The following is a 13,895-nucleotide window of genomic DNA, read 5'->3' as shown; positions in this document are numbered from 1 at the left end:
TTTATGTTCCTGATAGTAACAAAGTGGCAATGTGCCTTGTTTGGGGTGATAATGTAATAAAATAAAAATTAAAAAAAAGAACAGCAACAGAAGCAGATACTTTCACAGCAGTAGTCACAACAATCAACTACAACATTCCAAGTTCAGCTGAACTTTTAAACAACCGCATTATGAAATCAAACATAATTGCGAAAGATCCAAACCTAAGATTTCCCGACTCTGACCATATCTATGAACAACTAGAACATAAACAAGTTCAATTCAATTATCACATCACCTCATCACAAAGTGGATTCAATAACACAAACATCTCTCACCAAATAACCCCAAAAGAATCCACACACAATACGAGATGTGGCCAAAAAGATTTATACAACAGTTTTTTTGGGGGAGGGGGCATGGAACGGTATTTGGCAGTTTAAAACTTCAATTTCAACACTCCAAGCTATTTCAGTCGTTATCATGGCGAAAATACGACTAAGCAGCGATATGGTGAAGCCATTTACTGGTGAGGGAAACGTAATAGCATGGATGGCTGAAGAAGTGAAGGTTGGTCGCGAAACTTCAAAAGGTATAGAAAGTGGCAAGCCCGGTGCCATTGTATCTGGAGGCGGATGTATTGACCCTCTGCTTAGAAATGAGCGAGATTGACCAACTGGACATCGAACGGATTTTTTACCACTTATGTCAAGAGTGAAAAGCTTGTTAGTGTGTGAGATACAGTGACTATTGACAAGGTGAAAAGAGCCTTTCTCGACACGAAAACAAAAGCCATACATTCCACCTATAAACACACAACATTAATATACACTTGAAGACAATTACATCACCACCACATGCAGTGGTCAACAGGTACATTGGCCAAAGAGATTGCGTAAGACTCTGTACATATAAGAAAGAACGTTGGTACAATTCCTGCCCTCCCTAAACAATGAACATCTTAAAACACTTTTCACAGAAAAGACATTTTTACCCTCTTCCTGCGAAAACAAAAAAACAATTTCCCTATAAAATAATTTTCACTGAAAAGTCAGAACATTTTTTTTTACACAAAAGAAGAAAATTTTTTCTGTAAATCGAATAGACCTACTTATCTAATATATAAATCTCACTATGTCTACGTGTGTGTGTGTATGTGTGTGTGTGTGTGCGTGTGTCTGCCTCCGTTTTTCAAATTGTATCTCTTCCTAGACCGATGGTCGTTGGACGGCGTGCAGTAGCTCAAAAGATTGCATTTTTGGTGCAGAATTTTATTGTAGGTATTGACTTGGTTAAAATAGTTGGTAAGGGCTTTAAACTTGAAAGAAATGACACTTTGACGAGCGTAGCACTATGGCGTCGTTGTGCCCATGCGTACATCGTTTAAAAGAGACATATTTATTTAGATATTTTATAACGTTGTTAAATCAGTTGTCCTTTTAGTGCAGTGGATAGCGTGACCGATTACTAGCACAAGTATTGCGGTTTCAAGCTCTATCATTTCTTTTTTTTTATATTCCGATATTCTTGATTTTTAAATGTTATGTAATAAATACACAAGAACAATTTTATAAAAAAATACGGAAGAATGTTTTTGATTTACGTAATGAAAATGTAATATTCAAAATATATATGATATATCGGCTTTGTTACATTTCAAAAATCACGTAAATAGAAGAAATAATGGCATTTTGTATTAGATTTACTCCTAAACTAATTAACAGGTCATTATGAATTCTAATTATGTGTATATGTTTATATATTCCTATGTCTTGGATTTACTCCTAAACTAAGTACCCGATCATTAGGAATTTTAATTATGTGTATATGATCATATATTAGGATGTCTTGGATTGACTCCTAAACTAATTAACCGATTATTATACATTTTAATTATGTGTATATGATTATATATTTCTATGTATTGGATTCCCTCCGAAACTAATTAACCGATCATTATGAATTTTAATTACGTATATATTTTTATATATTTCTATGCATTGGATTCACTCCTAAACGAATTAATCGATCATTGTGAATGATTAGTATACGTATATGATTATATATTTATATGTATTGGATTCACTGTTGAACTAATTAACTGATCATTATGAATTTTATGTTTATATATATTTGTATAGTTGTCATATTCCAAAAATCATGTACATGGATCACTTACTTTTTAGAAGGTCCAGCAGACGAGTCTCGTTCTGAAAAATCTTAACAGTTAGGTCACATGACATGTGACACCGGTGCTTCTACCATTATTGACCCTTTGAATGATCAATATAGAAAGTAAATTAACCTTTCCGAATGGTTTTATTTACAAAAAAAAATTCTTTATTAAAAAGAAAAAATCGTTGAACTGCTTTATGCAAACAAACATTTGAACTTTGCTATTTAAAAAAAATCTGTTTTCCTTTTTACGTTGACTGATCTTGCCTTTATTTTCACTTGTTCGTTATGTAAGTAATAAATGTTCAAAATTTCTTTGAATTTTTTTTCTTTCTTTAATTCTTGGAATTAAAGATATTTTTTTTTTTTTTACTTTTAGCTTAACTTGCTTTTATATTTCACCATTTCGTTTTTTAGTAATAAATGCTTCTCTACATTCAAAACCGACCTTGTGTCTAACTCTGCCCTGGTGAGGAGCCAAGTAAATAGGAAGTAATATGGTGCCTGAAAAACTTTTTTCGGCCCCAATAAAAGCATTACACTACATTTAAACTCTGAAGAATTTCTACCATACGCCCTCGTTGTTCTAAGTTAACTAGCAACTACTTGTGTTTCAAACTTAAAAAAAAGCGCTTTAAAATAGTAAAAACACTAAAGTTTTTTTTCGTTTTGGAGTAAGGTTTCAGGCACCCCTATTAGCCCAAAGAACCAGCTATGTAAGCACTGCAATATTTTTCAATAATTATTTTAAAAAAATTCTTTACAATCAATTTTTATTTAAAATGAATAAATTAGTTTCTAAAATATTTTGTTTATATATGTTTACATTTTGTTTTTAAGTAAAATTAAGAAATTAATTTAAAAAATATTATTTATAACCATCTTCATTCAAAAGGGTATGCAGTGTGCCAGTTGGCACAGTTTAATATTCAAATTTAAAATCGTTAAATACAATTTAGGCGCGCAGTGCAATTAATTGTTTCGGCGCGTTAAAAAAAATGAAAAATGACACTCACGCAAATTTCGGCGTGACCTTTATATACCAAAGGTGCGGACCTAGTTGAAAGCACCCCATGTGATGTCATCCGTCCAATGGAATTCCTCCTAGGACATATTTTAAAACTGATTTTCTAGAGCTCGTTTGGAGACGATCAAATCATATATAAACATGCACAAACACAAAATCTATCTCTTTAGTCTCTTAGCCTTTCGAGCATTCTTTCGTCTCTTTAAACTCTTCCGACTCATTCAACGCTTTCTCATTAGGACTTGCCACGCGTGCAAACATCAATTATTTCATTTCCACTGCTCCGCGCATTAATACTCTCTTTTAACAGACGAACATTAATATTGTCTCTGTTACATATTTGAACATTCAAAGAACACACAAAAAAAGAGACTCTCCATCTTTCATATGAACTCAAAAAAAAAAAGAAAAAGAACTCTGAAATATTGAGAACTAGGTTTTGCTTGTTATTGTTTGTTATTTCTATTCCGGAAATAAACCTCCGTTTGTGTTGCACATAAGATTTCTTATTTTCATTTTTATTATTTGTGGAGGAAGTCAGTTCCCCAAAAAAGGCCAGGCGACCCCCACAAGTTGGTGACCCGACGCAGAAATCATATGCACTACGGAATCTTATAAGCTATTAAACAACCATGACTCAGCGGCAAAAGCGACAATTTGTTTTCGACCACAGTTTCAAGCTCCGCGTCCTCGGAAAAAGTCAGTTGACAGTTTAAAGGCTTTGAAATCACTTTCGAGCGAAGAAAACAAACATGGAACCTTCCTGTGTTGAAAAACCTCTGGCAACGTTAACGGTAAATATACCAGCATTTAATCCTACCAACATAAAGACCTGGTTTATCCAAATCCAGGCCCTTTTCGACGTAAAGCGGATAACGTCTCAACGAACCAAATACTGTTACTTGGTGGAAAAACTCCCGGCAGACGTCGTCGAAGAGGTGGCGGATTTATTGGCGAATGTGCCAGAAGACAACCCATATGACAAACTTAAGGAGGCCATCTTACGACGGACAGGCTTTTCAAACGAAACAAGGTTACGCAATCTTTTCACCCAAGTAGAATTGGGAGATGGCACTCCGTCACAACTTTTGCGATACATGCGTACATTGCTAGGGGACAACAAAATGTCCGAAAATATAATGAGAAGTCTGTGGCTGGATAAACTTCCAGACACAACAGTACACATTCTAGCACCCACAACGGAAGAGACAAATATTGAAAAACTCGCCGATATGGCAGATCGAATTCATGAAAATCTGAGGCACCGCAAAGTAAACTCAGCACAAGCACAGCAGAAACAGACGTGCGACGACGATATATCGGGACTAAAAATGACGGTCGAAAATCTCACTCGACAAGTGCAGGAATTAATGCAAATAAACCATCGTTACTCATTTAATAAACGATCGAACTACCGAAAACGAAGTCTTAGTAGAGGTCGAAGCAACACACGAGAACGAGCGAACGAAATCTGTTTTTACCACAAAAAATTCGGCACACAAGCTCGGCGTTGCACTTATCCTTGTTCTTTTAAAAACAAGAATCAGGGAAACGATTATTCCGGCCAGTAGAGACGACGACTGTCGCTGGATTTTCCACTAAAGGTCGTCTATTTTATATTCGTGATAATAATCACGGATATAACTTCTTAATAGACACTGGAGCTGAAATCAGCGTGATACCACCTCTACGTAAACAAAAAGCTATTCCACAGCCTTACCACCTCCAAGCAGTTAATGGCACACAAATACCGACATACAGTGAAAAATATTTAGACATCAATCTTGGCCTGCGCCGCACATTTCCGTGGATTTTTACCATAGCCAACGAGACGACACCAATATTAGGAGAAGATTTCCTAGCACGGTTTAATCTATCGGTAGACATGACTAGTCGCACACTGACTGATAACCAAACAAAAATCGTAATTAAAGGTATCACCACAAGATACCAGTCTACTGGGATTAGTTCTGCCTTACCTGAAGAGACGTACATTCGTCGGCTGTTTCAAAAATACCCACAACTTACTCAGCCATTCAAAGTCACGGATAATATTAAACATAATGCAAAGCATTATATTAAAACGAATAGACAACCCGTCTACGCCACCCCCAGACGTCTGAAGCCGGATAAGTACAAGATACAAAAAAGACGAATTTCAACGCATGTTGCAACAAGGAATTATCCGACCTTCTAAAAGTGCGTGGTCATCTCCTCTACACATGGTACAGAAAGCAGACACGACAACATGGCGTCCATGCGGCGATTTCAGGAGATTAAATGCACAAACTGTACCGGATAGATACCCTATCCCACACATTCACGATTTTGCAATCGGACTGCAAAATGCCACGGTATTTTCCAAACTGGATTTAGTAAAAGCGTATTACCAAATACCGGTGGCGGATGAAGATATCCACAAAACAGCACTGACCACACCATTTGGACTTTACGAATTCGTCAGAATGCCATTCGGACTTAGGAACGCTTGTCAAACCTTCCAAAGGTTAATAGACGAGGTTTTTAGGGACCTTCCATTCGTATTCGCTTACGTGGACGATGTCCTAATTGCTAGTAGAAACCTCGACGAACATAAACAACACTTGGAACAAGTTTTTCAAAAACTGTCCCATTACGGTTTAAAAATAAACTTGGACAAATGTATTTTCAGTCAGCAAGAAGTAAACTTCCTTGGACATTCAATTGATAAGGATGGTATATCACCATTACCCGAAAAAGTAAGCGCCATTACGGATTTTCCACAACCTACGTCTGTTAGACAAGTTCGTCGCTTCATAGGTATAATTAATTATTACAGACGATTTTTACCCAACTGTTCCACAATCCTTGCACCGTTAACGTCATTATTGAAGAACAAAACGAAAAACCAACAATTAAAACTGGAAGGATCAGCTTTAAAAGCTTTCCATCAAGCTAAAACTGCCTTAGTCAATTTCACAAAATTGAATTATATTAAGGACAGCGAAGAATCGAAGCTTACACTTACAACAGACGCGCCAGACATAGCTGTAGGAGCAGTTATACATCAACTGACAGGGGATACAATGACCCCTATATCGTTTTTCTCAGCCAAACTGAGCAAGACACAGACAAAGTACAGTACCTTTTCAAGGGAGCTATTAGCAATTTATTTGTCAATTAAACATTTTAGACATCTGTTAGAAGGAAGAAACTTCTATATTTACACTGACCATAAACCGTTAACATATGCACTGCATACGCATGTAGATAAATATGGTCCAAGAGAAATCAGACACCTTGATTATATTGCCCAATATTCCACAGACATCAGATACGTCAAGGGGCAAGAAAACATCGTGGCGGACGCATTATCACGAGCTGCAATAACTTCACTAAATTCCAGTTCGTTAACTATGGAATTAATTGCACAAGAACAAAAGACGGACAAAACACTCACTGACGTACAACAGAAAACGTCTTTGCAACTGAAGGAAATGCCCGTACCTTTTAGTGTAACAACACTTTATTGTGATACAGCAAAAGAACAACCGCGTCCATACATACCGCCAAGCATCAGACGACATGTTTTTCTACATTTTCACAATAGGTTGCATCCAGGCAAACGAGCCACCGTAAAAATAATAACAGACCGCTTTGTTTGGCCGAATATGAATGCAGATATTCGAAATTGGACCAAGACGTGTGTATCCTGTCAGAAAAATAAAATACACAGGCACACGAAGTCACCGCTGGGCACTTTCAGTGCGCCTGATGCCAGGTTCACCAATATCCATGTTGACTTGGTGGGGCCATTACCGCCCTCAAAAGGACACACCCACATTCTCACCATAGTCGATAGGTTCAGCAGATGGCCAACAGCCATACCCGTGAAAGACACATCGGCGGCGACAGTAGCTGGAACAATACTAAAAGACTGGATAGCAATTTTTGGAGTACCGTCAATACTCACAACGGACAGAGGTTCGCAATTTCAATCGAAACTCTTCGCAGAGTTCAACCAATTGTTGGGAACAACCCACATAAAGACTACTGCTTATCACCCTTGCTCAAACGGCCTCGTCGAACGCTTTCACAGACAGCTAAAAACTTCTTTGGCTACGAGTCTTAACAACGCGGACTGGTCAGATAATTTACCATTAATCCTATTAATGATCCGAAACACAATAAAAGAAGACTTACAAAGCACACCAGCAGAGCTAGTTTTTGGATCCGTAGTCACACTACCTGGACAGTATTTTAATGCATACACAGATATTTCACCCACGGCTACATTTGTGACGGAATTAAAGAACAAAATGTCTTCTCTCAAATTTACCCCCACCAGGAGGGCTGACAAACAAACATATATACCGAACGACCTTCACACATGCAAATTTGTGTTTATCAGGAATGATACGGTCAAAAAGCCATTTTGTCCAAATTACACTGGACCATACCAAGTTTTGGACAGAAGTGAAAAATATTTTACTGTCCAACGGAAAGACAGGAAAGACAACATCGTGATCGACCGAATTAAACCAGCATACATTGAGGAATACCCTCAGACAATTTCCCCACCAGAACAAATTCCCTTAGAACATGGGAGTCCAGCAGAAAATGACGAGGACACCAAACCCACGACAAAAACGGGTAGGAAAGTCCACTGGCCGAAACATTTCAAGGAATACATTACATATTGAAAAAAACTTTTTTTTTCCAATCTGGGGGGAGTATTTGTGCCAGTTGGCACAGTTTAATATTCAAATTTAAAATCGTTAAATACAATTTAGGCGCGCAGTGCAATTAATTGTTTCGGCGCGTTAAAAAAATGAAAAATGACACTCACGCAAATTCCGGCGTGACCTTTATATACCAAAGGTGCGGACCTAGTTGAAAGCACCCCATGTGATGTCTTCCGTCCAATGGAATTCCTCCTAGGACATATTTTAAAACTGATTTTCTAGAGCTCGTTTGGAGACGATCAAATCATATATAAACATGCACAAACACAAAATCTATCTCTTTAGTCTCTTAGCCTTTCGAGCATTCTTTCGTCTCTTTAAACTCTTCCGACTCATTCAACGCTTTCTCATTAGGACTTGCCACGCGTGCAAACATCAATTATTTCATTTCCACTGCTCCGTGCATTAATACTCTCTTTTAACAGACGAACATTAATATTGTCTCTGTTACATATTTGAACATTCAAAGAACACACAAAAAAGAGACTCTCCATCTTTCATATTAACTAAAAAAAAAAAGAACTCTGAAATATTGACAACTAGGCTTTGCTTGTTATTGTTTGTTATTTCTATTCCGGAAATAAACCTCCGTTTGTGTTGCACATAAGATTTCTTATTTTCATTTTTATTATTTGTGGAGGAAGTCAGTTCCCCAAAAAAGGCCAGGCGACACCCACAGCAGTTACACACGCAAATATGCAAATAAACGAACCTTTATTCATTTCAATTTCCCGCGCATTTTGCACAAAAATAAGTTTCAATAATAATATCAAATATGCCCACCCACTTTTCTCACAACAACAAAAGTAAAATGAACATATTTCTGGCAGACGTAGTTGGCGACAGTATCACGTGACACAAGCGACCAATGAGAAAATTCGAAGATGGCCTTTTTAACGCTTTTCCAAAAACCAAAATATCAGCAGTAGCAATTTTGCTTTGTGGGCCGGCCCAAAATGTATAAAAACGCATCAAAAAGTCTTCTAGAATTAACTCAATTAATTCAGTCCATTTCGTTGATTCAGTCACTTCAGTCTTCTTCCTTTCTTATTGCTTCGACGACACATGAGAACATGCCTCTTGTCTTCACAACATCGTCGCTGCCAAAGCCGTCAACACCATGATTACACACGCCACGCGGACACTAAAAAATCACTGATGCACACACGCATCCACTCCGCACATTTTCTAATTAATAACAACGAATTACTTTCCACACGAATTACTTTCCTCATGGGACTTTTAAATAAGGCGAACTTCGCCAGATAAACACAAACTTTAAAATAATCTCATTATTTTCACACAGGATTTTTACCTTCTAATCTTATTAATTTCACGAAGGACTTTCATCTAACATTTTAATCATAATGACTTCGAAAGAACCTTTGTCTATTCACGTTGTTGTTTTTGTAAAAAAATAAATGCGGTGCATTTTAAATCAGAAGGAGGTGTCATTTGGTTTTATTCTTTTTTTTATTAGTTACACTCAATCAACCAGCATCTCGGATTTCTTTTTCTTGAGGTTACAAAATCACTTTCGCGCGCATCATTCACCAACTTCTCCACACGGAAGCACCAACAGCGAGAATTAACATTTACATTTCTTATTTCATCACATTTTCTATTAGCGCCCGACTTTTCTCTCCTAAGAAATTACAAACATTAACTTCATGCCAAAAATCCTCTTTGCTGAATATTCTCACATCCTTACAAACTTTGAACACTTTAGTTTGTTTTTGCTTTCGTTTAGTTTTTTTTTTTAATAAACGATTGAGAAATCAATCATTTAAAATTTAAACCTATATTGTTTGTCTGGTTCTATCTCCCCACCATACGCTTATTCCTAATATAACAGCACTAAAACATATCCAGTTAGGTAGAAAAGTAACTTATCTGCCTTTGATAATATTTGTTCTATATTGTGTACTGTGTACAGTAAAACAAACCCTTACATTTTATATAGAAATAAAGAGGTAAATTAAGACATTAAATAAGAATAAATATTAAAGGACGATAAGTATATAATTATATAATAAAATAAATATAGAAATAAACCAATTTATTTAGATTAAAAAAATAACATTATTATTATTAAAAATATTATTCAAAAAGTCAAATAAATAAATAGTGATAATTGAGATGATTGAATATAAAAGGCTAAAAATTTAATCAAAGATTTAGTTATTTTTAAATTTCATTTAGAAATAAGAATATTCTAGAAAGTGGAATAAAAATCAGTTAGCGATTGAAACTGCAAAAAAAAAGTTAAATTTTAAAGAGTTATCAAAGATAAAGAGAAAATAAAACAAAAAAAATGAATATACAAAGATAAACAAAACATGTTATTCCCCTTGGAATTTGATGTTAATGTATTTTTGTTAAATTAATCATGACTTTTTCTTTATATTTTTTAATATATAAACTAACTTCTGAAATTGATAGTTATTAATTTAATGGTTAAAAGTATTTGTTTTGACTTTTATCTTCAATGAAAAAAAATCAAATCGTTTTCGAAATTCCCTTAATTGTATTTTGATGTTGTCAAAGCGAGAAGAAAGGAAAACGACTAAAATGACTGAATGAGTGGAATGAATTCCTCCTAGAAGACTGTTTGATGCGTTTTTATACATTTTGGGTCGGCCCCCAAAACAAGATTGCTAATATTTTGGTTTTTGGAAAAGCGTTAAAAAGATAATCTCCTGAATTTTCTCATTGGTCGCTTGTATCACGTGATACTGTCGCCAACTATGTTCATTTTACTTTTGTTGTTGTGAGAAAAGTGTCTGGGCGTATTTGAGATTGTGCCGTTGCTGGAAGAACTTATTTTTGTGCAAAATGCACGGGGAAATTGAAATGAATAAAGGTTCGTTTATTTGCGCACGTGCGTGTATACGCTCGCGCGTGTGTGTGACTGCACAATTTCCACTTTTTCACTGTACCAAATTTTTTCGCTACACAAAAACTTTTGATTATATAATGCTATATTTCAAAACAACAATTCCACGGGAATCGGAGTCGTACTTGGTATCGGAATCGTTAATCAACATTTTCCTGGAATCGGAAAAAATTTAGGAATCGTCCCAACACTACTTATTATTGTCTAATACTCGTCCTAGGGTAGGTAAAATATTCTTTTGCTCAAGATGGCAAATGATACATACACATAAAAACTTCATCTATCCTAAGAATGACAGGTATGTTAAAAAATTTTCTGATTATTTTATACGGTCCCCAACAACGCCGGGTGGCCTTGCTATTTTGCTATATATTTTCTTTGCTGCTTTTTTATTTTTACTGTCGGCTTTCCGCCTAAGCAGGGGTATAGTAGCAATCACCATAACAGAGTATTTTCTCGTGAATTAATGCCCCCCCCCTGCTAAGTTATGCGGCCACGAACCACGCACTGACCAGTCAGCTACAAGGGCGCATTAATCCTATGTGTCCCTTAAGGGACTATTTACTCCTGTCAGGCAGGAACAATCCTGCAGCAATCAGAGGAGCCCCAGACCACCAAAGCACACAACCCTCTCTCCTCTCGCTCTCTGTCCACTTAATCCCCCAGGCTGACTACTTCACTGAGCAGCCTGGGCACACTTCAAGTTTTCTGCTTCCAGACGGTAGAACACCCGAGGACTGTCCCTTTTTTTCTTTCACAATCCTTCTTAATGCGAAATAAACCTTTTCTTATTTTGTTATAAAAAATGGTGTTATTTAATTATTCTGTAATTTTGTATTTATTAATCTTTTATTAGGGGTTTTGTGCACTCACGTATAAAACTACCTATAAAATGATAACCCGAACGTTAAAAAGAGCACAAACGAGCCCTTTTTTACGAATTAACACCAGCGAAAGGGCACAAAAAAAAGAAAAAAAAGAAGAAAAAAAAGAAAATTTGCGTGTCAGTGAGCAAAAAAGAACGACGGATTTTTTTTTTTTTTGTGAATGAAACGGTATTCGACTGTTTAAAACCTTAATTGCAACACAATGGGTAATCGGTACGTATATTTGACAGTATAATTATTTGCTATTTTTGACTGTTTAAGTCAAAAGAAGTGGGATCCGCCCAAAAACAACAACAACAAAGACGACATTGGTGACAAAATTGAAAACAAAAAATACACTTACCGATTTACGGTTTATAAACATAGGTTGAAAATAGAGACACCAGTATCTACTTCCCCTTAGTGTTAATCGTTCTTATGAGAAGTGGCGGTTTTTCTTTTTGCTTATTCGTTGTAAATGGATCGTGAGAATAAGTTATAAAGTGGTTGAACGTGAATGTAGTTTGTATATAAGTAGTTTTTTTTTCTCTATTTTTACTCGTTTACTCCCCTCCACTTCTATTCGTGTCATCTCCTTCACAGTTCAAATATGACGAAGCAAAAAAAAAACCAAAAAAAAAACCAAAAAACAAACAAACAAAAAAAACAAGCAATAAAGAAGTTTGTTTACTAACTCCTCCCACGATTATAAAATTAGACACAAGGCAAGTTTATTAGGGGAGAACTTGCTGGCCTCCTTTGAGAGGTACAAAAAAGAATAGCCATGATCAACCTCGCCAGCAATCCCAGGTGAGAATTCCACAGGCGACAGACCTATTTCCTTTTTTCTCGGAAGAGGCAATGGCTAGGAGGACGACTTATTGGAACTGAACATAACAGATACTACAGTTTAATCCTAACGAAAATTAGGTAGGAGTCAATGAGTAAATATATGATATGGCCTCCAGGCGGACTGCTATGATTTTTCAGGTTTATAAGTTTGGTTAAACTGCACGAACTGTTATTATTTGTAGGGGTGCAGAAAGTTTAAGTTAGGCACCGCCAAAAATGGCCGCAAAATCAAGTTGTTGTTGTTTTTTAAAACTAAATTACATTTATTAAAATCTATTATTTCTGAGTAACTTTTTTTTTTCCAGAAAGATAAAACCCTGAATTTTATCATATAGAAAACAGAATAATGTAAAACTTTTTCTACTATTTTTAATTCAATTTTAAATGTTATTTTCCCAAAAAGTTAACAATTGTTATTTTTTGTCTTGCACAAAAAACGTACTTAAATATTTAAAAAAAAGGGGTTTTGAAATAATTTATTTATTCATTTATTGTCTAACTAAGATTTAGGATGATTTTCTAAGAGAATATGCAAAAATATTATAATATAAGTACCTGAATTTCAAATAATTCCACTTATTCATATATGTAACCAGATATTTCGCGTCGCCGAAGAGTTCAGATCGACTCTGTTTACGTTTTCTTTCGATGAGACGAAAACTATGGAAGACTAAACAGGCCAAAAAAACTTATTTTTCAGTGACGAAAATTTCAATGTATTATTAAGCTGAGGCTGGCCAGTACCAGATGGGTGACCATTTGTATGAGTTTGGTTTTTAATGTGTATGTGTGTGGGGGCCAGGCTCCCCAAAATGGGGGGAGGGGGCAATTTAAAGCAGAATAAAAAAATTTATTTCAGCGCGTTTGGTCCACCGTAGTCGAAAGGCGGCAAACGTTTTCAAACGAGATCGAAAAAAATGATGCTATTTTTTACACAAAGGGCACAATATTTATCGAAATTTTTTTTTGTATCGATTATTCAAAACATGCTCTGTTTAATAATGGTCATGCATTATTCGGCTCGCTAAAAAAAAATTGTTAATTTATTTATCAAAAATTTTAAAATGGCTTTTTTCGTATAAATATAAAAAAAAATTTTTTTTTGTTTTGCTTAACTTAAATTAATTATTTTACTTAACATATTCACCGAATTTCACACTTCAAAACTCAAAAGCGGGATAATTAAACACAATCAACAACACAATATGTTTTGTTCAGTTTCAGATGATTATTTTAAGCATATTTGTTCCCACTTCAAAACAAGGGGGGGTTTTGTAAGCAAAAAAAAATATATATAAATATCGTTTATGAAAAATAAGTACACTGTTATAAAGTTCATTCTTCTCCTAATAATCGCTGAAAATTTCGTATTGATC

The 13,895-nt window shown here is 35.5% G+C and overlaps 1 protein-coding gene across 1 annotated transcript in view; it reads right to left on the bottom strand.

Annotated features, from left to right (window-relative positions):
* Window positions 1–12,287, bottom strand: part of LOC145279888 (ferric reductase 1-like) — a 459,209-nt gene extending 446,922 nt beyond the window's left edge. The window contains exon 1 of the mRNA XM_080131362.1: window positions 12,032–12,287. Coding sequence (XP_079987488.1) covers window positions 12,032–12,052 — 21 coding nt within the window. The 5' untranslated portion in view covers window positions 12,053–12,287. The remainder of the gene's footprint in view (window positions 1–12,031) is intronic.
* Window positions 12,288–13,895: the final 1,608 nt, after the last annotated feature.

This window comes from Euprymna scolopes, chromosome 7, assembly GCF_053919585.1.
Source record: "Euprymna scolopes isolate OS-2025 chromosome 7, ASM5391958v1, whole genome shotgun sequence".
Lineage (NCBI taxonomy): Eukaryota > Metazoa > Mollusca > Cephalopoda > Sepiida > Sepiolidae > Euprymna > Euprymna scolopes.
The sequence above is the reverse complement of the archived record's forward strand: the minus strand, read 5'-3'. Positions and strand labels throughout refer to the sequence as shown.